General features: G+C 36.8%; 1 protein-coding gene across 1 annotated transcript; it reads left to right on the forward strand.

The window, feature by feature from the left end:
- Positions 1 to 310: 310 nt before the first annotated feature.
- LOC144647423 (N-alpha-acetyltransferase 25, NatB auxiliary subunit-like) lies at positions 311 to 27,935 on the forward strand. The gene is made up of 29 exons (XM_078507225.1): positions 311 to 381; positions 465 to 550; positions 652 to 790; positions 1,951 to 2,069; positions 3,073 to 3,147; positions 3,725 to 3,830; positions 4,454 to 4,534; positions 4,782 to 4,893; positions 6,024 to 6,110; positions 7,200 to 7,363; positions 7,831 to 7,955; positions 12,561 to 12,623; positions 12,964 to 13,099; positions 13,204 to 13,293; positions 14,434 to 14,544; positions 14,786 to 14,855; positions 15,036 to 15,135; positions 15,554 to 15,601; positions 16,514 to 16,617; positions 16,710 to 16,771; positions 16,904 to 16,973; positions 17,637 to 17,679; positions 18,134 to 18,328; positions 18,846 to 18,969; positions 21,452 to 21,520; positions 22,057 to 22,154; positions 23,835 to 23,939; positions 24,667 to 24,810; positions 25,234 to 27,935. Exons 1-29 carry the CDS (start codon positions 330 to 332, stop codon positions 25,354 to 25,356), a joined length of 2,901 nt encoding a protein of 966 aa, XP_078363351.1. The 5' UTR covers positions 311 to 329; the 3' UTR covers positions 25,357 to 27,935.
- Positions 27,936 to 27,938: the final 3 nt, after the last annotated feature.

The following is a 27,938-nucleotide window of genomic DNA, read 5'->3' on the forward strand; positions in this document are numbered from 1 at the left end:
GGGACCGCCGCAGTTTCTTTTTCACTTGCCGTTCTTCGCGTTGTTACCTGGAACAAGCTAGTAATTCTGCTACAATGGTTTGTCAGCAATCTTCCTCTTTTTCAGATCCTGTGCGCAAAAGGGAATTACAAAGAAAAAGATAAGAAAAGATAGAGAGTACTCGTAGTCTAGATTAGGACATCGATACTAAACAAAACACAACATAGCACAGCAGAGAACATATTCTCACTGCCACATGTACACATTACGGACCTACTTTTTTTAATAGCTGAAGCCGCTGACTATTTATTTCGGGCGCACTTTTGAAAAGCATGTGAGCCGAATTCAACATGGCTTCCCGCCATGTCGATGTTAACGAACGCCGGCTTCGGCCTGTTTATGGTATTGGTTTTCGTTTACTGCACTTAAAAAGTTCGTAATTTAAATTACAATGATTCAGTGATCGTTATGTCCTGTATTTTTAGATGCTTTGGACAGCATGAACAACAAACTGGCCATCCAACTTGCAGATAAAATTCTGAAGAAGCAAAAGGACTTGCACTGCGCTAAGGTATTAACTACACACTGAACAACTATGGATAGTGAATATGTAACATGAGCAAAACACCAGACTAGTAGCAAGGTACATTTAATGCTTTGCATGACTTGCAGGCTTTGAAAGGACTGGCTTTATTACGATCAGGAAAGACTTGTGACAGCGAGACTTTGATGGAGGAAATAATGGAAGCTAAACCGGCCGACGATCCAACGCTACAAGCGATGACAATTTGTTACAGAGAAATGCAAAAACGTAAGGGTTCTCTTTTACTGATTTTTTGTTTTAATATTAACATACCCTTTTGATATACCCCAAACTAATTACAGCATAGCTGGCTATTTCCTTGATGTTGACTTGTATGGCTTCCCAAGAAAGACATGTAAATGAGTTGGTCCAAAGAAAGTGGCCTATAGTTAGATATGTCTGTTCAGAGGTTGAGAGAAAATAGACAGGGTTGAGGCCTCACCATCCAAGGTTTTTTTTTTCTTTATTTTTTTTTTCCTTTGAAATAGACAGGGTTTCAAACCGACAAGGTGATTTATAACACATACCCAGGACATTTGGAAGGGACTGGGGGAGGGGGTAAATATTCTGACTGAGTAAGTTTGTGAGAGGAAACATGTACAGTCCAGAAACATGCACAGTCCAGAGGTGTGCTTTCCTTCCTGGCCCATTTGATTAAAGGGTGGATAATATTAGCTACCCAGTGGATAAGTCGTAACAAAACAATCTGCGCTATCCATTTATTTTTATCCACCAGATAGTGATTTATCAGGTGGATAGCATAATCCACCCTTTGAACAACTGCCGTGATCATTAGGTTTCTTTTTTTATCAACCAAATAATTAGATTAAGAAAGCATCTGGGCTCTGCAGTCCCTGCATTATTCTATGTGTGAATACTGTCTGGTAAAATGATAATAAGCTGATCCCTGACTGCACATGTACTATCCAAAACTCAGCTTCACACTGGTAGGTTTATGTGAAGGAACTGAACAACCCTACATTATGTACAAAGGGTTTTGCCTGGGATAATTCTGATGTTCCCAGTCACTCAACCATGTTATGTATTAGTGTCCATCTTCCCCCTCTCACTTCCTGGGACAAAGCCCTAAGCACTTAATTTTTAAAAACATTTTGGTCAAATTCCCCTGTGTTAGGTTCCCCCACTGGTTAGGGCTTTAGACACCCTTATAAATCAGAGCTGGAATGAGCTGTTGCCTACACATATTTATGGTAAATGTGTGGATGGCAAATCCTTTAGTTTAGATTGCTGACCAAAGTTCCATTGATAGTCAAATGCCTGACCAGACAGGCCTCTGCTCTTGTTAAATTCCCCACTATATAGAGCTAACCCCAAATCCAAAAAGTCAAATCTTGATTTGTTAAGCAGATTGTTATCTTTTTCTCTAGCTGAGATGATCCCTTGTATTTATGAGATGGCCTTAAAGCAGAACCCAAACAATGAAGAATTGTACTCACATCTATTTATGGCATACGTCAGAATAGGAGATTACAAAAAACAGCAAAAGGTGAGCTCCATGTCGATCTCTCTGTGTTGAGTTGCATGGAATGTATCTCAAAGAGGGCACTTTACAGGTTCTTGTTCACCAACTTAATAAACATACCTGCAACTTGGCATTCTGACTTCTGACCAAAACTAAAACGCACAGTGGTATTGATTTATAAGTAAAGTTGTGATGTTGGCTAAATCACTGCTTATGTATAAAATGTTTAAAAATATCTGTCATTTTACAATATTATTTGTTGAAGATCCCTGGGAATGGCTTACCTGTTTCATGTACTTTTATGATTACAATCAGTACTTAAAAGAATTATTTCGGTCTTAAACTTTGTACTGTAATCATTAATTTTACAGTTTATACTGTACAGTGTATATGTGGTTCAAATTTATCTTTGGTTTTAAATTTTTCAAACCAGGTTGATTTTCCCCCCTTTGTTTCAGGTTTTGATAATGATTTGAAACAATGGAAAATGAAATCAAACTGGTTTGAAAACTTTTAAACCAAAGATAAATTTTAACCACAACATGTACACCTGATTGTTGAGCTATGAAAAGCCTAAACGATACAACCCAAATGTTAACTGGGAAATCGGAAAAAGTAATCATCTTCTGTGACAAATTTGAAACAATGAAAAATCAAAATCAAGCTTGTTTGAAAAATTTAAAACCAAAGATAAAATTTAAACCACGACATATGCACCTGATTGAAGAAAATAATGTTGAGCCATGAAAAGCCTAAACTACGGGTATAAATGATGCGACCCAAATGTTGGATAAATGGTTGGATAAATCATGCTCTTAAAGCTCTCAAAGAAAACATTGCCTTGAAATAAATGGAATATTATTAAGCTTACCAATGCTCTCTACCCTTTTTCTATGCGGTGTTATCATTTATGGTTTGAGCCTTTCATGGGTCAACCTTTCTTCAATCAGGTAAATGTATATGTTAATGCTTACATGATTGATGAAGGTGCAGAAATATAATTTTTAGTTTAATACTGTCTTTGCAGGCTGCAATGAATCTTTATAAACTGTTTTCCAAGAATCCTTATTACTTCTGGGCTGTGATGAGTATTGTCATGCAGGTACTAGTAGTTTGTCTTTCCCATCATGTGTATTAAGATAACTTTGGACCTTTAATGACAAATTTTTGAAAAAAAAATGGAAACAAATTAAATTAATTTGTTTTAAGATTTTGGGTTTTGGGTTTTGGCTTTCTGGTTATTATTGAAACTTTAAGAAGCTGTTGCTTGCCCAGTGGGCAAAGGTGTCAATAAGGAATTCCAGTAGGTCAATAGATGTGAGCCTCACCAAATCAGCAGAAAGTTTCTATTAATCTGTCAACCCAGGTATTCAAACTTGTTGGAGTTTTGACCTGAGACCCCTTTTTTATCTGTAACATTACATTAAATTAATACAATTCTTAAGGTACACAAAAATAACATGTTCTCTGCGAAAATGTTTGGACCCTTGAAAGACATACGTGTGCAAAGATTTGAAATAACCATAACATTTTCAATTTTTATGTTGAATGAAAAAAATAATTAGGGTGATGGCTGTCAGCCAGTTTAAATGCCTGGTTTTTATAGTCAATGATCTCCATTTACAATGTGTCTGTCTTAATGACTTGCAAGGACTGCATGTAACATATTATTATTTCAGGCTCTAATGGCTAGTGATGAGAAACTTGGAAAAACCATGCTGTTTCCTTTGGCAGAGAAAATGGTTGAAAAGTTTGTGAATGAAAACAAAATTGATGCAGAAGCAGGTACAGGCTTGATTGGGACCCTCTGTTGATTAAATTCAAATAATTCCACAGATGAGCTGATCCATCTTATAAAGTCGTAATAAAGTGAAAAAAAGTTTCCATTTAATATGTTTATACATGTAGATGTTGAAAAGGATAAGTCATGTTGAAAAGAATGTTTGTTACCTCAAAACCAAGTAGTTGGCGAATAAGGGTTAGTTGCAGCCTGTTGAATCTGTTATCTCCATTGTTTCGTTGTTTAAAAGGGTTGCTTCTTTCAGGGGGTCCTTACTTTAAGAACATAACATTTGATATAATACTTACAATGCAATAGCTCTTACTTACAGTTTGATTCTGGCTACTTATGATGCAGTTACAGTTCCAATTACAGTTGTAAATACATATTACTGGTTTTTTCAACTCCTGTAGACCTTGTCATTTTTTCATGGTGTACACATATAGCATTGCAAGAATGTGGGTTATAGTTGTTATATAGCATATTGAGTGGGAAATAAGGAGGGCTTTGTTACAGATACTTTTCATGCGTCAATGTTGCACATAACAGACATTTTACATTTTGTATGTAGTCAATTAACATGGAGGTAGCTTTCCTTAGAACTCTGGTTTGTTTTTTTGCATTTCAGAAGTTCGCCTGTATTTAATGATTTTAGAAAAGCTGGAGCATTACGAGAAGGCTCTTGGTGTTCTTAGAAGTAATTTAGCTGGTAAGTATGCATGTATAAAATATCACATGAGATGTACTGCATGTATAATGTATTTACCAAATACATGCATGCATAAGAGAGAGTGTTTCATCATGACATCCAACACCAACAAAAGAGTTGAAAAAATGTGACACATTACAACCTTGGACAAACATTGAGTCACTGAATATAATCATAATGAACTCTGGAGTGGTTAAAGTATAATTGGAAGTGACAATATAAACATAACTTTTTTTTTCTTTCACAGTTAAATTAATTAGTTACATGGATGAACAAGAAGAGAAAGAAGCCATTTATTTATCCAAGCTCTGCAGATGGCAGGAAGCAAATCTGGCATTCAAGAAACTTATTTGGAAGAGGTGCAGTTTTAATACTGTGAACTTTTATCAGTTGATTACACTTGCAAGTACTGTATTACTGAATTCTGAAATTTTCTATTACAAGAGTTCTATTTGTCCCTTGTGCAAATCTCCTTTAGTTAATTATTTTTAAAATATTTAAACTGCCTGTAGAGTTTAAGTTAAAAATGAAAATAATAGTCAACCGGTCACCTCAGATATTTATATATATTTTTTGCAAGTAAGGGCATAGTTCCCTATTATGTACTAGTTTGCGAAATTTTAAAAGACATGTATTTTACTTGTACCGTATTTTTTCGATTAAACGCCGGACCCCGATTAAACGCCGGCCTCGTATAAACGCCAGGTCAAAATTGCTAGTTTTTAAATAAACGCCGGGGGCGTTTGTTCGAGTCCCGGCGTTTATTTGAGGTCAAGCTAAAAGTAAATTATTCTTGTCAAATCTGATTGCAACATAAACTACCAATCCGTAATAATGCACCTGGGAAATTTCACCTTTGGATACCCAGGGACAGTTTTCGGGGAGAACGAAGAAAAAAATTGTCCTGCCTTGACAAACTGCCCCTTGGCCTCGAAGATAGGTAACAATAAATCAACCTGAAAAATTGGCAGAATATTGCAGTCCTTTAATAAACGCCGGGCCCCGTTTAAACGCCGGCTTCAAATAAACGCCGGGTTCACCAAGCCAAGTTTGAAATAAACGCCGGGGGCGTTTAATTGAGAAAATATGGTAAGTACCTTCATTCCCTAATTGCATGGGAATTCATGTGATTTTCATTTCTGGTAGTTTCGACAAAAGTTTGGTTTTCTTGTTTTGCAATCATTAGTCTTGCCAGGTAAAAACAAGCATTTTGAACATAACAAACTTGTAAACAGCTTTTTCATTCAGTTAGAAACCCATTCACATGCAAAAGGCAAAAGGAAAGCCTATTAAAAGTACCAAAGAGTGATAATCTTCATAGCTATGGAAACATTATAGGTTCTCCCTAATAAACTCTTTGACCTGCTCTCAGCAAATTGAAATCAAGTACTCTTGTTGGGAGTAGAGTCTGTAAGAGTGATTTAACCTTGTCAAGGCCAATGAGCAATAACAGTATATTATATTATATTGAGACTGATCTTTTTTTCAGGCCAGACCAGTGGTCATACTATCAGTCCTACTTCACCTCAGCTTTCTCACTAATCAAACAAAATTGGAAAGCTGGCGATGAGTCAGAGTAAGTTTTGTTGAGTGCATTTCTTCAATACACACCAAATAAATGTGTAGCTCTGCTTGCTCAAATAATGCCCACAGCTACATTTATAGTGAACTACATTGATTTTAAATGACAAAGATGCCTTATATCTATGAAGTAGTGGCCCCAGAGCGTCAAGATAGGTTCTTTGAATGTTGCATTCATTTGGTGGAGACATCCACTGCAACCCTGTGAGTGACAACCTCCAAGCACTAACGTACTGATGCTGTGTGCATAATACCCTGAGAATATAAATTATGTTGTGGTTTAAAATAATTTTTTTCAAACCAGTTTGATTTTTATTTTTCATCGTCTCAAATTCATTATCATAATACAAAACAAAAGGAAATTAAAATCAGACTGGTTTGAAAAATTTTAAACCAAAGATAAATTTAATTCACAATATATACATTCAGCCAACGTAATAAAATTTATACTTAATTTGATGCAGTAATGTAGTTATGTCACAGAAAAGTTTTGTTCTAACACTTTTTGTGGATAAGGTTTTACATGTGCATAACAAATATGCAGTTAAGCCTTAGATAGTAAGCCAATTTGGGGACATTCTGCAGTGTTTAAAAGGGTTTTACATGGGAGGGGTGGTGACCTTATGGTTGGTTTGGAGTACTCAGGAGTAAGGGGTCCAGGTTTGAGCCCTGGTCTTGGTTACTGCATTGTATTCTTGGGCAAGACACTTTACCTTCAAAATGCCTCTCTCTATCCAGGTGTATTGTTTTTATTTTTTTTTTTTTTTTTTTTTTTTTTTTTTTTTTTTGGGAAAAAATAAATGGGTACTGGTGAATTTAATTCTGGGGTAACCCTTGTGATAGACTAGCATCCCATCCAGGGGGGAGTAGAAATACTCCTAGACGTTTCATGATAATTATGGCAACCGGGATAAGCTCCGTCCTGATGGGTCATTGAGCTCAAGCACTGACTTCTCTGACTGTGTTTCAGTTTCTCCTGGGATTGTCTTCCTCACTCCAATGTTTGACTGTACTGAACATTATTTGTTTATGAAGCAGGCTATCATTATGTCTCTTTCTTACGTTATCATGTTATTTTTTCTAGAGAACTTCCTGACTATTCTGTGGAAATGATGAACAAATTCTTAGCGTCTGTTATTGAATGTGAGAAGTCCAAAGAAAATAGAGCATGCAGAGGACCATTTTTAGCACAATTAGAATTGGAGAAGCTTTGTAGACAAGAATGTATATACTCTGATATAAGACAAAGTAAGTTCTTATGCTATAAGTAAAATAAGAAAAATTATACTATTTTGTGAGTCTTATCTTCCCTGATTAATGCTTTTTATTTACATACATACAATAAAAAGATCAGTTAATGCATACTTGACCCTTAACTGGAAGTATAATAATTTTGATATTCCAGCAATACATTTACAAGTACATGTTAGTTTACAGATGCCTTGAGGATTAAAGGAACTATATCACAGATGATGGATCTTGCATTAAATTTGTTACATGTAAATCTTCCTGAGCCACAACCACCTTTGTTTGTTGACTTCCTTGTTGTTAAAATATTTTGACCTGGCTCCTGGGGTGTTCAACTTCTTTCTCAAGAAAAAAAAAAACAGATTCATTATTAAGTTAAACTAAGCTTTGTTTAGTACATGGTCTTTCAAAATGTTTATAGTTTTGGGGTAAAAAATTCACCAGTTTGTTCTTATTTTATTTTTCAGATTCCAGTTCCATTGTAGATTTATTAATAGAATATTTTAAACGGTTTGGAGACAAAACCTGTTGTTTCTGGGATCTTGCACCTTATTTGTATCTAGATCTTCAAGAAACATCAGAGAGAGAAAAGGTAATGGGACATTGATAGAACACTTGTATAGACATCTCTTAGCTTGAATCAACAGCTACTAACCTAGTCACAGTCAAAGCTCTCATTACAGACACTCATTAACTACAGACAGCTCTACTTATGGCCACCTTGAACTCCCTTTTCAATTCTGTATTTACAGTCATTCCTGCAAATTATTGGCCACAAGCACTTTCAAGGGGTAGAATTGAGACTTTTCTTTTATTTCCAAACTCCCATAAGTAGACACCACAAAGAAACTGAAAGTCCTATAAGCCACAATCCTATGTTAATCAATAAACTTCACACCATATTCCCATAAGCAGCCGCCAACACTTCAAAGGGTATTATTGAGACTTTTCTTTTATTTCCAAACTCTCATAAGTGGGCTCCTTAACCCATTGACTCCCGAAGGTTTTACGCGCGCACCCACCCCCAAATTCCCGGCTCTTTTACAGCATTTAACACAGACGTGCGAGTAGAAAAAATAAACCATATGCGCAGTAAATTCAGACAAATAATTCGTTTCTGAAGTAAACTTTTAATGCAACTAGACATGTTAAAAGACTAATTTATGAATTTAAATGTTTATCAACCTTAAAGATGAATTCCAGTCCGTACTGCGCAATCTCGGCTGCAATGTTTATGCGAGCCCAACACGAAGGAATGTTTACAAGCAAAACTAGAAATTCCGCGACAAACTTACCTTTTTCTTCATTATTAACGCCAGATATCATTGCAAAACAAATAATAACGAGTAGAGGAACCTTGACGCTATTTCAAACCGACGTTTCAGCTCATCGGAAATTCTTGAACCAAACGAACTGTAATGGCGGACAAAATAAACTTCATGTATGCTGTCACCGAAGTGTAACGTTTCAACGAATTCAAAACAAAAACGAAAACAAACCCCGAGTCTGCGCAGTACGGACTGGAAATCAGCTTTAAGAACTTGATCCCAAACCAAGCTTGAAGGCAGAGGAAAAAAATTATTCACTTCCGCGCGTCATTTAAAAACTCACAAAAACACGAAATCTTTGAACAAAACATAAAGCAATCTTAAAAAAACTCTGATAAAATGTTGGCATATGTTATGTAAAACTGTTACTGGCATTAATTTAACAGCAATGAAGTATATCCTGGTACAGAAAAGCGGTAATTGGAAGTGATAAAATTATTTGCTAATCATGTTGTGAAATAGAGCAAAACCGCTTTGCAAAACAACAGAATTCCTTCCACAAAATATACACTCACAATGCTTTCTATAAATCTCAAAGTCAATAAAAATACTTGTTTGTATTTTCTGAAGTACTGTTGTAAATCTTTTCGCGTTGAAGGTTGTAAAACACAATTAAAATCTTAGCGACTAAATCAACAACGCGACGGCAAGTCTGCCGAAAGAGATGCGTATCAGATAACACCGCGTGCACATCAAATCTGTTCGCTTCAAAAGCCTAAAATTCCAAACTAAAGCTGGACAAATGAAAGAAACTTGAAAGAAAGTTTGTTTAAGATTAATTCTCATTCACGATGAAGCAAATAAATGTCTAAAAAAGCTTAAAATTTCGCAAATTTTAAAGCCGTGATATTCCGCATGCACCATGTTCAAATTAAATATTCGAGCTGAAGTGAAAGTGTTTTATTTCAGTGCGACGGCTTTGGAAGGCATTTTTTAGTCAATCACTGTACCGATCTTCCTAAAAATTCCTTTCAAGTTCGAAGCAAATATTGTACATTACCATTTTGCTTTCTGAAGCTTTGAGAAGCTGCATTAAACCGTGATCAAGGCCGAGAATTGTAGTCAAAACACTTTAGAAGCGCCATGACACGAGGTAATCTTGGCAGCCGAAGGAGAGAAAAATTTCTTCACCAAAGCAGTTTTAGCACTCTGTTATCCATTAGTTTCCATTTTAGATCCACTTTAAAATCGATCCATGTTTTTTCATTCCATATTTAGCTTAAAAAAGGTGTTTCTCTGTGTCCAGAACGGAAAACAAGACCCTAGAAGTTTGTAAATACATCCCGCGAGGCGCCATGCTTTTCTTGTACATTTTCAACGCACGTATAAAGGCGAAAAACCTCCTTTCTAGGACCCCTAGAAATCTCTAAAACTAGTAATAGTTCTCACTATAAAGCTGCCCCTGCCTTTTTATAATTTGTTTTACATCATTCTAAGTTTAGTGGAGTCTTTTTGTCTTTTTTAATTATTGATGCCGATGGACTACACAATTAGACTTCTTTTTTTTACTGTGCAATGTACGTCACGACCGACATTGTTTGCTGCAGAGACACTCTATTGCGTCCTAAAAATATTCACAAGTTCAAGTCGAATATAACACCTAGCGCGCGGAACTAACTCCTAGCGGAAATAACACATAACACATGTACATTATTCATGGTGACAACACGCAAGCTTTATATTCTCGGGCTTATAACATTCAAAATAATATTCACAAGTTCAAGTCGAATATATCACCTAGCGCGCGGAACTAACTCCTAGCGGAAATAACACATAACACATTATTCGTGGTGACAACACGCAAGCTTTATATTCCCGGGCTTATAACATTCAAAATAACTTACAATAATTTCCAGGCCAAAAAGCCCAAAAATTCCACGAGTAACAAAATATGGCACATTCAAGGATTCGAGAAAACAATTTTTAACCTTTATATTCAACCCACTCTTTGGATCAAATAATCTGACAGTTTGTTAGCGAAACGAATTACCTTGTATTACATGACAAAGTTCATGCTTTTGTTTATTACTCGTTGAAAGATGTATACGATACAGCAAACATCCGAAAGCACTCGAACCAGCTCTTGGAACACACGTACACGTAGCCAAGAACACGAAACTAATTGCTCGAAATCTTTCGACGTATTACTATGATATTACTATAAACAACTGCTTCAAATATCACTTAACACAACCAAAGCAGAGAAACTGCTCGAACATATCTGTGAACACGCGTAAGCCAAAACCGGAAAACGAAATGCTGCTAGAAGATGGCGAAGCTCGAAGGTGACGAAACGCGACCTCGTGGTTGCAAGTTCCCGACACCACCGTGCGCGCTTGCTAAAATATTACCCGTCACGACCGTGCGCGCCTAGTTTCGTCAAATCGAGAACGCTTCGCCCATTACTAACACATTTCTTACTTTTTCAACAAATATTCTTTGTCCTTGTATGTATACACGCGGGGACTCCTAGGGTGCCTCCTCGGGTTTTGGCCTCTGGGCCAAAACCCTGCGGGGGCAAATATGCGCAGAAAACGGATTCTGATTGGTTTATTTGCCCTTATTATCTATAGAACAATAGGAGAACCAAAAAAGCTCCAGGGAGGGAGGGAAAGGCCTTTTGTCAACACGTGGTTTTTACGGCCGGTTGAGGCCGGCACGGGAATTTGGGGGGGTGGTTTTCGCGCGGCCGGTTACGGCCGGCACGGGAGCCAATGGGTTAAAGGAACTGAAAACCATATTACCTGTAGTCTTTATTTTAATCAATGAACTTCAAACCATATTAGGGTACTTATTTAAGTCTAAGATTTCATAATGATTTCTGTTTCACTAGCTAGCCTTTTTTAGCATTCTGGTACTGAATAGTGCCGCTAACAGATAATGTTGAAGTCGGCTAGTTTTTGTTGGCTAATAGCTGACAAATTACATTGGACATATATGAGCATGGACTACTAAGTGAACATAATTTTTTTACATTGTGTATGTTGTGGTTCAATTTTACCTTTGATCTGGTATTTCCCTTTGTTTTATATTCATTATCATATTACCATACACCAGAACAAAGAAAAATACCAAATTATACCAAGGGTAAAATTGAACCACAGCGTCCTAAACTAGAGGGAAATAATAGGTTTTAGAGTGAAAATTGACCAGAAATACAAAACTATTCACAAAGACAAAGAGCAGAACTTTTAATTCCTTGGTGTCACAATCACCAAAAGATTAAGAAGATAGAAATGAGTAGCCACGACAAACATGGTGGTGTGGGCCTGACTGCAGACTTAACTTGCTTTTTTAATCAGATTTAACTACAATGGGGGACAAAATTGTTGGGACATGTACACTTGGTAAAATTGTGCGCTAAATGACTGCTAGCTCCTCCCTCCCCCCAAGCAATGTTCACAATTGACCATACCACACACCAAGATCACGGCATATATGTTTGTCATTGCCTGGGGGATTGGGGGGGGGCGGCTTGGGAAAGGGAAATTGGGGACTTGGGCGCATACAGATTCCACTATTACAATTCTTGAAGTATCTCTTTCGCTAATCAACTCTCCTTTTCACAAGTGACCCAAATCTTTTTGACCTCCATTGTAGATAGGCTGCCTTAGTTAAAATTATACCGTTAAAATGATCAATACTCTCAAATTTTGATTGCCTAGGGCTGTTGCATGCTTGTCTTGGTTGACTTTTTGGTATGAATTAGTTGGCAGATGACTTGCCCGCGCCTTTGCCGAGTGGCATGGGAGCATGATAAGTTACTTGACTGGTAGGAAAATCTATTGTCCTGGATGACCAGATGGCACTTCTTTTTTAGCCCTGGTTACTTACCAGTACATGTAACATTTGTTTGCTTGTTTTTACAGTTTGTGGAAGTGTTGAAGTCTACCTTGCCATCTATTAGTGATGAAGATTCTGACTCATCTCATGTATGTGCAGTACACAATTACCTAAGTTTAGAATAATAAATTTATTTATTATTAATAACCTGAAGTACTAAACTGCAGTCAGCAACCTTTGTTACCTGTCAGCAAAGGGGGGAAGGGGAAAGTGAGGGACCATTGAAGTACGTGGAATATGTGACTGGAAAGTACAGTGTGTGGGCAAAAATTAATAAAAAACCATTAACAAAAGCCACCTCCCCCCCACCCTCCAATAAAAAAAAAGAAAAAAAATGCAGCAATTGAACCTGGAAATTTTACAAAGCTTACCATTTGAGTGTTTCTGGTGTTTCCTCATTAAAAGATTTTTACCTGTTGTTCTTCACAGATAAAACTTATGCAGAGAAAGCTAAACATTGAGCAGATTTCAAGACATCTAGGATTCCACTGTTCTCTTTCCTGTGATGAAAAGATTGCACTTTCAAAGGAATATATGAAACAGCACAGTGATGGCTTAGTTTATGGTCAGTAAACAAACTGCATGGGAGCATGTACAACAACTGTCAAATAGTTTTGATGTGCTATTCAAACATTCTCTCATGATATTTGTCTTTTTTTTTTAATCCAGGTCAGAATCTGTTACCCACAGAGCTTCAGTACAGTGATGACTTTGCACAACTAGCTACCCACCTTCTGTTAGAAGTAAATCGTGACACAGGTAATACTACACTGTGGTAGCAACTCCTGGAGACCTAAAACTGAGTACAGTGGAACCCCGCCTTACCGCCACCTCGTTAATACGGCCACCTCGTTATTACGGCCACTTTTGTTTGTCCCGGCAAAATGCCCTTACATTTTCTTATAATAAAACCCTGTTAATGCGGCCACCCCGTTAATACGGCCAACGGCCACATTCTGAAAACCCAACCTGTACAATCCTTTATAATTTTACCCCGTTAATACGACCACCCGGGGGAGGCGCGGTTTCCTAATGGTTAGCTCGCCGGACTCCGGAGCAAGCGTTCCGGGTTCGAGCCCTGGCCGGGGTCACTGTGTTGTGTTCTTGGGCAAGACACTTTACTCTCATAGTGCCTCTCTCCACCCAGGTGTATAAATGGGTACCGGCGAAATAATGCTGGGGGGTTCCCTGCGATGGACTAGCATCCCATCCAGGGGGGAGTAGAACCAAATATAGCCCTTAATAATTGAACAAATGCGCTTTCGAATGTGATTTCTCATGCCCAAAGTGATTGGCTGAAATGTAGAAGAAGCCAAACGAAAGTCACTGATTTTTTTTTTCAATATCGTGAACTTGAAAGTAAATTGATGTTACTCATGTACATTATTATACCTTCTAGCCTGTTCACGTTTCCTTTTTTCAATCCAATATTGTTCATTTTTCCATGCATGAATTGTAAATGTGCTGATTTAATCTTCATTAGTTTTTAATGATAGTACTGTGTATTGGCAGTCGTGATGTTTATTTAAGAACAGTTGTTTAGAAGTACAATTGTGATATGTATCTCTCAAGACGTCACTTGAAGTAGACCAGCCATGAAATTTAACTCTACCCCGTTAATACGGCCACCCCGTTAATACGGCCAAATTTCCATGTCCTGTTGGTGGCCGTATTAATGGGGTTCCACTGTACTTTTCAGTGATATTTTTTAAACCCTACAAGGGAAATGAATGTACAGTAGGTTCCAGAAATCAGGAATTTTAAAAATAGTGTAGCAAATCCAAAGTTAATGTTTTCTGGTTTGAGTTTTTGGGAGTTTTAAAAACTGGAGGGTTCAAAAATTGGAATTCTTTTGTATTATAACAATAACAATAAGCTAAGGCTACTCTTTGATTGTAGGAAGCACAGATATGAACTGGCATCTTCTGATCATGTTAGAGAGTGCTTTGAAGGCAAGTCCTTCCAACCATCACTTCAAACTGTTGTTGATGAAGGTGTATTGTTCAATGGGTAAGTTGTCCCCTTTTGAGGAAAAAGAATCACACATAATTTCAGTAATGTGTGTTCAGTTTTTGTTAGGTCAGAAAATGGCGACTTCCTTTCCAGTGATGAACCAAATCCAACTCCTACTTTGCACTGTAAAGATGAGGAGAAAAAGAGCTTCACTGAGGAAAGGTGTCTGACAATATGTAGTCTGTGGCACCTGCACTCCTGGAGTGTCCTTGATGTAATTTTATATTTTGTGTTCCAGGTGCCTGTAGTCCATCTTTAGCACTGTATGAGGGATTAGAGGTCAAACACGTGGAACAAGATGTTGTTGGGTAAGCATTGAATCTGCAATCACAGCCAGGCCATTGATCATCAGTTAGTTATTTCTGCACAAGGTGCAGGCTCTATAGATGATGTACCGGTATATACAAGGCTAAAAAGCTATTTAAAAAGTAGTGTTTCTTTTAAAGGAGACCTCAGTGAGTTTCATTTTTTTTCCACTTTTTTTTCAGGTATACTATTACTCGGTATGTTGAAGCTCTTGGTCATTTTGAGGCAGCTTCATCTGTGTACTTAAACACATTAAAATTTTTCTATGGAAATCAGAAAAATGTAAGTCAGTATTCATTATTTAATCCATTAAATATTTTTCCATGTGCAGTGATTATTGGTCTAAATTCCTGACATAGCAAAAACTAGGGAATATTTGAGGATATCACGCAAGGGTTGTCCCCTCGTTTTCAGAATTTGCTTTTATTGTTTGTGAATTCAATTTTTGTCCCAAATAAGATTAAATTAAATAGAACTGAATGTTTGAACAGACTTGCATGATTTGTGAAACATCTGCTCTCAGGAAACTGTTTGTTTCTTAATGGAACTGATGATATTAATGGTTGAGAACAAGTGTCTGTTTATTTTATCCACAAATTATGGATATTGCAAGTTTATTCATACTCAGGTGTATAATTATATACTCAGATGTTATATGGTAAGCAATAAGTGGTTAACATGGTTGGTGCTCTCATTTTAGACACCAGAACATATCATAGCTGCATACAAATATGGATCGTTTGAAAAGGTCAGATAACAATGTTCATCAAACTGTTCTTATAAAGTGAAGGTTAGATGAAGTAAACTCCCTAATCTGAGTATAGCTTTGAGTTAATAGATGTTTCCTTTTGCTCATTCAGTTCATCCTTCCTCCACTTGAGAGACAGCTGAAATTCAACCCTAAAAATCTTGTATTGGTTACGTAGCTCTACAGAGGTCCATGTACCTTATTGTTACTTATTTTCGCGGGAACTTAATTTCGCGAAAATGGAACAGGCATATTTCGCGGGACTTAATTTTCGCGATTTGGCAAAAAATATGTTATTAACATAAAAATACAATAGAAAACATTTAAAATAAGTTTTTGCAAGTCTTTAATTTTGCGATTTTTTGAAAATCGCAAAGATTGCGAAAATTAAGTCCTGCGAAAATAAGTGACAATAAGATAGAGTCTCTTATTGGATATTTTTCCAGTTTCTGTTCTGCCAGTAGCATTTTTGAGCCTCTTCATTCCACCAGGCTCTCTTTTGGTATTTTGAGAGGGTTGAAAAAAGTGAGTGCAAACAAAATTATGAGAAAGCACTGTGTGTGACTACAATGTAGTTGCAGCCAAAATTATGCAAATTCTGGCTAAATTCCCAGGTGTCTGTCACATATATGAAGCCAGGCAATAAACCAATCAACATTCAAGTTTTGAATCAGGCCACTATTTAAACACTGAATACCTAACTCATTTCAAGAATAATATTTAAGCAAAGAATGAAATAAAATTTCCATATTAAAATGAATTCATTGATTCACTTTTAAGAGGAATGCTTGAGCTGTTTTGACTGTAAACATACCTAAATTAAGATTGAATAATTCCTTGCCATGCAGTGTAGTTTAATCTTGAGAAATAAGTACAGTACATGCAACTGAACTATAATCTTGTTTTGAACAGATCCCTGAATTCATTGATCTCAAGAGACGGCTTGATCTTTCTCTTCATTTTGCTACTGTAAATTATGAAAACATGCTTCTTGAAGTCTTCCTTAAGGCAAACAGGTACACAATCTTTTGATTTGTTTATCCATTTTAAACCATTTTTTTTAAATATACTGGAAATCATCAATAATTACTGACCTTTGTTTTGTTAGTCTTTCAGATGCTCAAAGTCATTTCACTGAAAACAACCTCTTGGAAAAGTGCTCTGTAGCAAGTAATTTTTTGTTCTAATTTTATTCTTGTTGTCACTTGCAAGTTATACAATACACATGAAAACTCTCCCCCCAAAACATGCTACTGCAGTAAAGGAATAAATATTAATTTATATAATGTCTTTGATTTGTAGAATACTGGATGAAAGACTTGAAGGACAACAGGGATCTGAAAATACTTCAAACATGGGATATTCCGGAAAGGTTTGTTTTGAATACAGTAACTGCTCACTCTACTATTAACCAGCGGGTCTGAATGTTGTTGTTGTTATCGTTGTTATGCAAGTGAAGCACCATAGTTGGTAGCTTGGATTTGGTACCAACTATGGAAGTATCTATTTACACACTGATAGCTCAATTGATTACAAAAATTAACGTAAAAGTGGTGAAAACAACATCGACAGCATCGGCAACAGAATTATTGTGCAAATTAGGAAATACATAATTTAAGAAGTGTGGCACATGTATTCCTTGAAAATAATTAAGTAATGTAGGTTTTTGTGTCCTTCCTCTAAGATGATGTACTGTAGTACTGTACTTACAGTGTACCTGGCGACGTCCTTTCCAATGATGAAGCAAATCCAACTCCTACCTTGCATTGTAAAGATGAGGAGAAGTAGAGCTTTGCTGAGGAAAGGCTTTAGGCAATTACATAATGGCAGTACTTAACTGCACTCAATAATATGCATTACTCCTCTGTCACTAGCAGGTGCCTCTGAATTGAACTGAAAGTTTCTTTTGTTAATTGAAGTGGGGTTACTTTCTTACCCTCTTGTACCCTTACTTTTACCCTTTTTTTGAATTGTGGCAAGAAAGATTTGCATTTTGCCTACAATATTTGCATCTACCAATTTGTTTGCTTTGTAGGCAGCTGTCAAAGGATCAAGAATCAAAGTGTGTAGAACAAGAAGTGAGTTGTACAATTTGCATCTTCATTTTACTTTTTGTCATTTCACTGTAAATAATTTGATTACCAGTAATTTTGATTTTAATTGTTTTCATCCAGCCTTTGATATTCAGGGTCTTTGCATTCACCCTATCCTATGCCACCTTTTATCATCCAGGTCTTTGCACTTGCACTGCATTTAGCCCTATATCCTAGGCCTTCTTTTATCTTCCAGGACACAGTTGTTCATAGGATGAACAACGCTATCCACTGGATAAACGCTATATATACAGTGGATAAATTTTGACAAAACAATCTGTGCTTTTTGGCACTGGATAATGATTTATCCGGTGGATAGCGTTATCCGTCATTTGAACAACCGGGGTCAGGTCTGCATTCACACTGCAGTTAGCTGTATTCTATGCCACCTTTTTGTCATCCAGATCTTTGCATAATTTCACACTGCAATTTACTGCAGGTTTTGTGGTTAAGACTGCGATTTCTTGTGTTGAGAGCCCTGGCAATAGCTGTCTCCTTGATACCCAAAGCTCCACAGAATATGCAAACCATGAACAATGGGGAGGCTGTCCCTGATTTTCCTTTGGAAGGAGTGATAAGTGAATTTAAGGAAATTTTACAGGAAGTTGATTTGCACCCAGGAACAAGAGCAAAGGTATAAATAAACTCATTAAGAAACAACTAATTATACTGTCAAGATTTTGTATAAGTGGACAACCACAACCAGCCTGGTAGATGCATTATTGAGAAGGGGCATGAACTAGAAAAAAATATGATATAGTTTGTGAAAGAAGTGTTATATCCAAGGTTTTCAAAACAAGCTGGCAACTGTTGGGGGTTCCGCTGGCTTCTTGATTATAATATGTAACCTGTTACTCCAGTTATAGTAATGAACAAACAACAAACAACCTTGGCCATGTCACAGCTGCTTACTCTTCCAGTTGCTGACACCTACTTCAAAACATTTTGAAACCCCTGTAAACCATATGTAATGAAAATCACAGGTACAAGTAAAATATTAAATCATCGCCAGGAACCAAAATAATCTGTAACTAGAGTGTTTATTTCTTCAATGTAAGGTAGCTCAGTTGTTGTGTGGTGCTTTTGGTAGTTTCTTTGAGGTCTGAAAAAACACTTAATAATTGTGCTAGTTTGACTTTTTGTTAATACAGCTGCCGTTTCTTGGTCCACCATGCTCCAGGCTAGCAGGGTTTTTGGATGGTCAGCATGGAGCTGTGCTAGTTGCCATGCTAAGTGTGTGTGATGAATGCCATCATCTGCATTATTCTGCACAAGGTGGGAATCTCTTTACACGTTGAGCTTAAGTACAGGTAGTCTTAAGATCTTTCAGGTTGTCAAGAACATCTTTTCTTTGGTATTAGCAGGCACAAAAGAAAATGGAAAAAAAAATCCTTACTGATGAAGACACAATGTAGTTTGCTGATCGAATGATGTGTTTCTTGGTGTTCTTTTTTCTTACTATTCATTGGGAGACCCGCCATTTCATTTCTGCAGTCAAATTCTGCTTTATGGCCACCAGTACGGAGACCTCATTGTTTCTGGACAATGGTTTTGCTCAATGTCTCATGTCTGATACAAACACCTTGTGAATTTGGATCCTTTCCATAGTCTCCACTTCATATACCTACAAATTGCATTGTCATATTAACAGGGTTTAACTGCAGAAGTTATTTCAAGTAGTGTTTCACGTGGTTAAAAAAACACAGTTACCGGTATTTATTAAGGGTTCAACGCTGACCAAGCCAGGCCTCTTTGCAATGTGTTAATTATTTCCTGTGACAAGAATAGTTATTGAGCTACAGCTGTAGTGTCAACAACAAATACTTTGTTTTAAGGCAGTGATATTCCAGTGATGTTCTCAATCCATCTCCTACATGTTTATTGTGAGGAAAAAATAACAACCAACTGAGGAATCTAGCTGCCTTGAAAGCAAGTAAATTAAACAACATGATTCTATGATAAAGCATGGATAACAGATCATAGTTCTAGAATTGGTTTTGGTGTAGACATGCTACATTGAAACTTGCTTTTAAATGTGTTTTACTTATTCTGGTACTACAGTGTTAACTTTAATGAGAATTAAAGAGTCAGTCTGCCTTGTTAGTCATACAGACTCCAATTTTAGTAGCATGAGGCGACAGAGAGTATTGTTATACCTCCCCTGTACAGTAATGTAAAAAGAACGGTAATTGTGAAGAACAGCTCCCGCTAACCGACTGTCGGTCGTTTGTCGGTCGTCTGTCGGTAGTAAAATGTCTGTTTTGGGAAACTGTCGGTGGGCTGTCGGTAGTCTGTTGGTAACCTGTCGGCCGACAGTTGACCGACAGTCGGTTAGCGGGAGCTGTTCTTCACAATTACCAAAAGAACATTTGCAGGAGTTTGAACACCTGTCTAATGGGTTATTCCAGAAAAAATACACACCTCCCCGACGGATGGCAAACTGGAAATTCTCGCGGGAGGGGGGGTTAATTGCTCGGGAAATCCGGGCGGGAGGGGGGGTCTGAACCTAAAAATTCTTCCTCGGGGGTCACTTTTAACTTTAACTCGATCGAAATGTTTTACCACTTAAAAGAAGAAGTTTGCATCGGAAAGTCTTGTAGTCTTCCACTTTATGGTGTTTTTACCTCATATGCTTCAAGTTTACCTTCATAGATCCTTTTATTCATGAAGAAACAGCGCGATAAATGGATAACAACAACTTTACGATCGGAAAAAACACTTTCGACCGAGCATGCAACGCCTGGAACATTTTTACGGTACCCAGGCCACCCGCGCCCGTGCTTTGCAACATCCTCAAAAAATGCGAAGAAACGACGATCGGTCCGGCTGCACTTTTCTGTTTATTTTAGCCAACCCGAGAACTCCTTTGCTGGCTATAGCTAACATGTGTATACCCAATTTGTGTATTATTTGGCTACTTCCAAGTTGAAGTTGAATTAATCCATGTCTTACGATTGATATGTTAACAAGTTTATAAATGAAAGCCAGAACCGTGGACATTACGCATGAAAACTTAAATTTTTGAAAGAAAGGCAAGAGCTCCAGTTGACCTACACACCCATATAGGTAACAAAATTTAAAATTATTGTAATTCAAAAGGCTTTATGGCTAAGCTCAAGTAAATGTCACACTAGCGAGAACTCGAATCTTGTAAACACGAACTCGATCTTGTAAACACGCGCCAATTTAGGCCGCCTTGTCACCGACAACTGAAATTATAGTTTTTCTTTATTAGCGCATTAAGGACTTTTTTCACTGTGTTTTTTCTTACATTTATATAAGTTTTAAGACTTACATATTTCTTATCTTGTACATTTGTTGTTTGATGGAAAAAACAAGTGGCATTTTCGAGGAGAGTGTGCCGGAGGTCACACAAACACATGTGCGATCGTTTAAATAATCTGATTTTAAATGTTGAAATTTGACCAGCAAAATTCGCAACATTAGCCCAGTTTTGAAAATTATAATAAACAGGGATCTTTTGGAAGAAAGGTTGCATCTTTTCTATTGCCTGTTGTGTCCAGTTAGGGCCTTAAAAAAAAATGGAAATCCGGGCGGGAGGGGGGTTCTTGAGCTTGGAAATCCGGGCGGGAGGGGGGGTCTAGCGATCTGGGAAATCCGGGCGGAAGGGGGGTCAAAAAAGTTTGCCATCCGTCGGGGGTGTGTGGATTTTTTCTGGAATAACCCAATACAGCTGTAGCAGTTTATTTGTTAGATATTTCTAATTAAGTTTGATTTTCTTTGATCAAATCAACAGATGCCAGTTCAAAAGATCGATGGAAAAGAATTCAAGAGAATCTGGAAGTAGTTACGGAAATTTTTAAAGGTGAATGTCTATAAACAAGAAAATGTTTGATTAACCATAAAAAGGTGAAGTCTACATTAGGCCAATGGTCCCCACAGGCACCAGAGTTCATCCTGGTTTTAGTAACATTAGGCAACTAGGATTACTTCTACTTCCTCTGGATGGGGTGCTAGTCCAGTCCAGAGTTATCCCCAGCATGTGAAAGTACCCATTTATATACACCTGGTTGTAGAGAGGCTGCCACTGTGTCTTGCTAAACAACATAACACAATGATGCTGGCCTGAAATCAAACTCAGACTACTTGATCTAGAGTCTAGTGTGCTAAACGTTAAGCCAATGCTTCTCTAAAAACCATTTACTTTACTTATTAATGTTTTTGTAATTCAGTGTCTTTCCAATGATGTTTTCAATCCATCTCCAAATGATTTATATGAGGAAATCATAACTGACTGAGGAAAGACTGCTGAAAATGAGAAAATGAAAACGTGTGTTAGCCTCGTAAATCTTCCATTAAATTGAATGCAGTATGTCACAGGTGTTGAATGTTTTATTCCAGGCTGTACTGAGGAGTGTTTAGGCAAACTTACAACTGGCAGTGGAGAGAAGACAATGTTCAATGGATATGTGCTAGAACCTTTGGTTTTCTTGGTAGAGGTAATTAAGATTATTACAAGACTTTAGTAGTGTAATAATAAGTGCATAACACGACAGCACATACAATGTAAAACAAAGTATGGAATATAAGATTCTTTAGTTGTTATTGAACTGAAAATTCAAAGAAACGATGATCATTGCAATTTTTAATATAGTGATATTTATTTAATTTATTGCTTGACTTGTTAGGGTCCTAATAATATACATCAAAAAATTTCTCGAATCTGATTGGCTTAGAGAAATGCAGTTTTTAGGAAATTCGATGCAGAAATGATGAAATTCTGTGCAGAAATGACGAAATTCAGTGCTAGAAAAAGAAACAAACGCGGCATTCTTATTGGTTAATAAACAAAGGCAGCCACAGGGGGCCAATCAAACGCTTCCACACGATTTGAATGGCACAAAGTTTGGATCTGCTTCGGGATACAAGTGAAAAAAATGGCTGGCGTTTTGAGCACAGTAGAGGACCAGAAGACAGCTGTAAATACCATAGCACTGAAAAGCACTGGTTTTTCATTGTCGTTTTGGAATAACTGGTTTCCTAAGAAGGAAATTGCCGACGAAATCGAAACTACAAGCCGACTAAGCTTCACGCTTTGCTTGCGCAAATTCTTTTACGCCGAATTCGCCGAATTCAAAAACAACAAACACATTTTTGAAGATTATGGACCAGATAGCCTCAAAGTTATGCTAACATCGCTTGAAAGACACTGTACTTAGAGAACAGAACTTATAGGTTTTCTATTGTACGAGACAGAGGATTGTTTCGTCCAAGGAAGTGTTGAAATGAAAAGCGAAACAGCTTCACTTGGCTGACCGTCGAGTTGAGCGCTCAAGCAAAGCTCGACAAGTAGAATGAGCAGAAGAAAATATCGATCTGGAAGAGGTTAAACCCAGAATCTTTTATTCAGACAATTCATTTGACTGTTTAGCCAGATTTTTTGACTAAAAACTTTTTAAACATCGAGGAACCTATACGTTGTTTGGGCTTTGACCTTGTTTTGAATGAATGCGTGATGATATTTGCCGAGTTTGAATAAATTGTTTTTGTACGAGATTTGCGCATGTTATTTTCTCGCAATTTTTTCATGAATATTATTAATAAGTAATTACATGATTTTTCTTGTGCAATTTGGGATAAATAAGCACTCGTAAATTTTTCAAAGACTACAAATTGCACTCGCCCTACGGGCTTGTGCAATTTTGTTAGCCTTTGAAAAATTTACTCGTGCTAATTTATCCCAAATTGCACTCGAAATCATGTGATTACCTATACAAAGATGAAAGTCAGTTGCCCAAGCCTTGCAAATTTGGCCATAATCTTTAAACTATATGATTTTTTCACTGTATCACACCTGCATGGTCAGAAATTGTCATGACCAGGCCAAGCTTTTGCTGGTCAAAATGCCAAAACCCAGAATTTCCTGGATAATAATTTATTTTCCAATGACCAACTGTTATTTTGCAGGCTTGTTACATGAGATATGAACAACAACCTCTACTGTTACAAAAAGAATGTCATTCAGGGAATGAAATGTATAATGGTTTATTGTGGTTTATGATCTCTATAAAATTCTCTTCTTACATGTATTTGACCGTGTGCTTCAGGTTTAAAAAGTGGGCTTGCTACAAATTTCTATGTACGTAATTATTATTTGTTTTGTTTGTTTGTTTTTGCAGAGCTACTGTTCTGTCATTCTTTTAGCAGCTGTATGCTGCAGCTTTCTATGGAAGCTCACAGGTAGCAAAAAAGCCAAGAAAAAGAAACCTGGCCCTGCCAAAACTGTAAGTACTAAAGGCACAAACATTAATTGACCAAATGGTTGATTTCAATTTTTGGTCATGCTCTATTTGTTGTTTAAATGTTGTTATGTTTTGTTGTTTTGAAACGACATAAAAGTGCAGCATGGTAAAGTGATAAATTATTATTACCTTCATTGTAAAAGATGAAGTTTATTCCAAAATAAACTTTTTTCTTCATTCCAACGAAAAAGTAATACAAAGATATGTTTCTCACCAAAATTTCGGCTTCTAAAGAACATTCAAACCCTATGAATTCCTTGTCTGAAGTAGTCTGAAAATTGAGAACCAGCCGCCACCATCTTGGCGTAACTTAGTAGCCTGACGATGTATGTGTGACATCAAAGAGCTTGGAATTAACTTTCATTGGCATGCAGAAAAAAGTGCCATTTTGGAATGAACTTCTTCTTTAAACATGGAGGTCCCACCCCATCTGATTTATTGTGGGGACTTGTGCAAACAGTCTGGACAATCATTTTGATGATTGACACTTTGATCATCTTGTCAAGGTTATCTTGAAAGTAGGATTATTGTACTTTTTGTTGCACCCGATTTTTGGTTAACACCTTGTTAGTAATCATGTTAAAAGTAAAGAGCATAAAAAAGTTTGGATAATTGAGGTCTAAATAGTCAAATTATGTTCCTTACTGTATGCCGCTAGAAACTATGTTTTTGAAAGACAATGTTTCAAAAAATGTTTTGTTTTGATCAGATTGAAGAGATTGAACCATTCAAGGAGTTTCTATCAACACTTAAGTGTTCAATCACTGCCATGCATTCAGCACTTGAGGAAGTCAACATTGCTCAGTTGTCGGATGAACTTTTGGAACTAAATCTTGTTGAACTGGACAATGAGGTAAATGGGTATAAAAAATTTAAAAAAAGTAAATGCTCTTGGGTAGTAATAATCAAAATAGAACTTTGTAGCCTAAGTGAAGGCAGTAGTCTTGCGAATATCAAGTTTAAGAACTTGTCATCACAAAATTGAGTGTTATTTTTTGTCCTCTCTGTAAAGAAGCCCACCTTTTACATTGTACCTCCTTATACTTTCAAGCATCACTGTAAACTGTAGATTTGATTTGCATAATAATCATTATCTACAGGAATTAAAAAGTAAATTACAATGAAACCCCACTCTATGGAAACACACTTATAACAGACAGTTTTGTTTGACTTGACAAAAAGCTCATACATGTATAAATTCAGTGTCCAAAGAATGTCCTTGCAAACCTTAAAAATTTAATTATTGCAAATGAAACTGTTATTGTTTGTTCTTTAGACCAAGTCTTCCATTGTGTCAGAGATTTGGGAGAAACTGCAGTCCAGCTACAAACAGTCAGTAAAAGAAATCTCAGAACTGTTACATCACAAAGTTGCATTTACCAAGTCTCTTCAAATCTAGCTTTGGAGCATAAAACAAGTGAAAGTGTGAAATCAGAAGAGTGCTTATCAAGCAGCTGAGAAATGCTGGGAAGAAAAGCAAGCTCTCTCCAGCCTGCAATACAACCTGAGAGCTTTGCAAAGCAAAAGCTGCTAAAAGAGCCTTTGCTTATTATCATCTACAGAACAGTTATCATAGAGAGTCACAGTAGTGTTGTTTGTAGGCGAAAGAACAGCTAATATTGTAGTCTGAAAACAGTGAAGAGATGTTGTCATTTTAAGAAGGTGGTAACTGTGTGTTGTATGTTTGGTTTACTTAATAGAAATGTACACTGACATGTACAACAACAAATGGATACTACTAATTTATGAAGATATTGTTAAGGGTTCAAGTGTCAAAGCTGTGTGAGGATGTTTAGTGGTATATGGGTGGAAAGTTGAACAGTTTGTTGGTACAAGAGGTATTAGCAGCTAACATGGTCTATGGTCATTGGAGGTGCGGATTAGGGTGTTATTGAGATTGGGAAGTCAAACCCAGCCACTGCTCTGCGGCATGTTGTATTTACAGGCAACTCACTTTACTCTCACAGTGTCTGTCTCCACCAACTTACACCATGTTTACCTGGCAAGAGATTTGGAATTAACCCATGAAAGACCAAAGAACGCTTCATCTGTGTAGAGCTCTTTGAATTAGTCATGATAGTGCAAAGTTAACTTGCAATATGGCCAAGAAAAAAATGATGGGGGAAAGGCAATCGATTGTTCAGCACATCTCTGATTGTTGGAGGGTCGAAGGAACATTGTGTAGTCCAGTGTGTATTAGATTGTAAACTGTGAATAGAATGTAGTGTGGAAACCATTCTGACAGTTGTTTGCAATTTAAGCAAACATTTAAGGGATTAAACCTTTATTTCATGTCAAAGATCATGGCCAGTTTATTTCGTTCCCAAAATGATTTAAGCTGAGCCACAGGCGAGGGTTCTATCAGCCATTTGAGGGAGCGAAATGATGTGGGCATGATCTTTGTTTCTATAGACATAGAAACAGAGGTTTTATTCCTTTTATGAAAATTAATTGCAAAGGTTAAGTGATACATAAGCATGAAAAATCAACGGCAATATTGTATGACATCTTGGAGTTGTCATGACACCGTTTTCAAGTTCAAAATGAGTTGAAAATAACTGCCAGAAATAGGTCGCTGAAAATAAACATAATAAATAATTATGCAATGTCACACAAAGATTTTGGCTCAAATTGAGTCCAATTGGACATTAAGAGAGGGGGTGTCAATTCTCTAATTAGAGTGATTTCATTTAACCTGTGAAAGAATATCTACCAGTTTGTGTGTAATAGTCGAAAGGAAACAAAAGAAAACAATGGAATTTGTGTCTAATAGTAATTAAAAGGGTAATAACTATTTCACGGATTAACTGAAATCACTCTAGCAGCATTTCACGTACTAAACAGTTTAACCTATTCTTGTTACTTCTTAAGGACGAAAAACTGTTTGTTAGGGTCTTTCTGTACAATACAGTGCTTTTCTGTATAGTGCTTGCCATTGCAAGATGTCTGGTTCTTATGCTCATCCACATACTGGTGTTAAGGTCTCGGCTAGTGTATACCCTACATAAATCCCGGGCCAAACAAGGATGAAAGTCTGTCAAACTCTCATCGACTCTCGTGAAAATTTGAACATGTTCAAAGTTGATGAGAGCGCATGAGAGTCGATGAGAGTGCATGAGAGTTTCATGCCAAACGAGAGTGAGAGTGTGAACTCTCATCAACTCTCATCCTCCTTTGGCCCGAACTTAACTTGCATAAATTTCAATGCGACTTGTGTGATTGAACTTTACAAGATTTAAGAGTCATTTCATTCTTTTTGTTCTAGAATTTTTTGTCATCACTTTAATAAGTATTTTCTTTGTGCTATTTTCATAAATTTTCTTTATCGAGAAGTATTGTCTCATTCACATTGATTTCCTTTCTTTTTAATTTGTTAAGAAACACATTCACAGAGTTACCAGTACTTTTCTTTTAAATAAAGTATTTGTTGGGGAATGAGTGTAAGACTGAACATTGAAAGAATTATTTTATGGGCCCACCAGCGTGGTATTGTAATAGAAAGAAAATAGAAAAATTGAATATTAAAGACTTAGTTTGTACATATTTCATAAAATGTCTATGGCTTTACCATTCTTAAACAGCAGAAAGGCCAAAAAAACAAACATGACAACTTAGAAATAATTTTTACGATGTCGTGTTTGCATTTTTGTTAATATTTTAAATTTCATGGATATGTTGTTTTAGTGACTACTTGTACATCTCTACATGTGTACAGTCAACTCTCGCTTTGCAGACACCTCGTTATTATGGACACCCCGGTATTACGGACAGGAGTTGAAGTCCCGGCAAATAAGAATTACTGAAAATAAGTCTCGTTACAGACTTCCTGTATTATGGACACCAAATGGTGGTCCCGAAGTTGTCCGTTACGAAGGGAGTTGACTTTACATGCTTTCTACATAGACTGGGCTAAATGTAACACTAGCTGTGTTGTTATTTTTTAACTCTAAAGAAACAATAAAAAAAGTTTGTAAGCAATCA

This window comes from Oculina patagonica, chromosome 3, assembly GCF_052425735.1.
Source record: "Oculina patagonica isolate OP01 chromosome 3, crgOcupat, whole genome shotgun sequence".
Lineage (NCBI taxonomy): Eukaryota > Metazoa > Cnidaria > Anthozoa > Scleractinia > Oculinidae > Oculina > Oculina patagonica.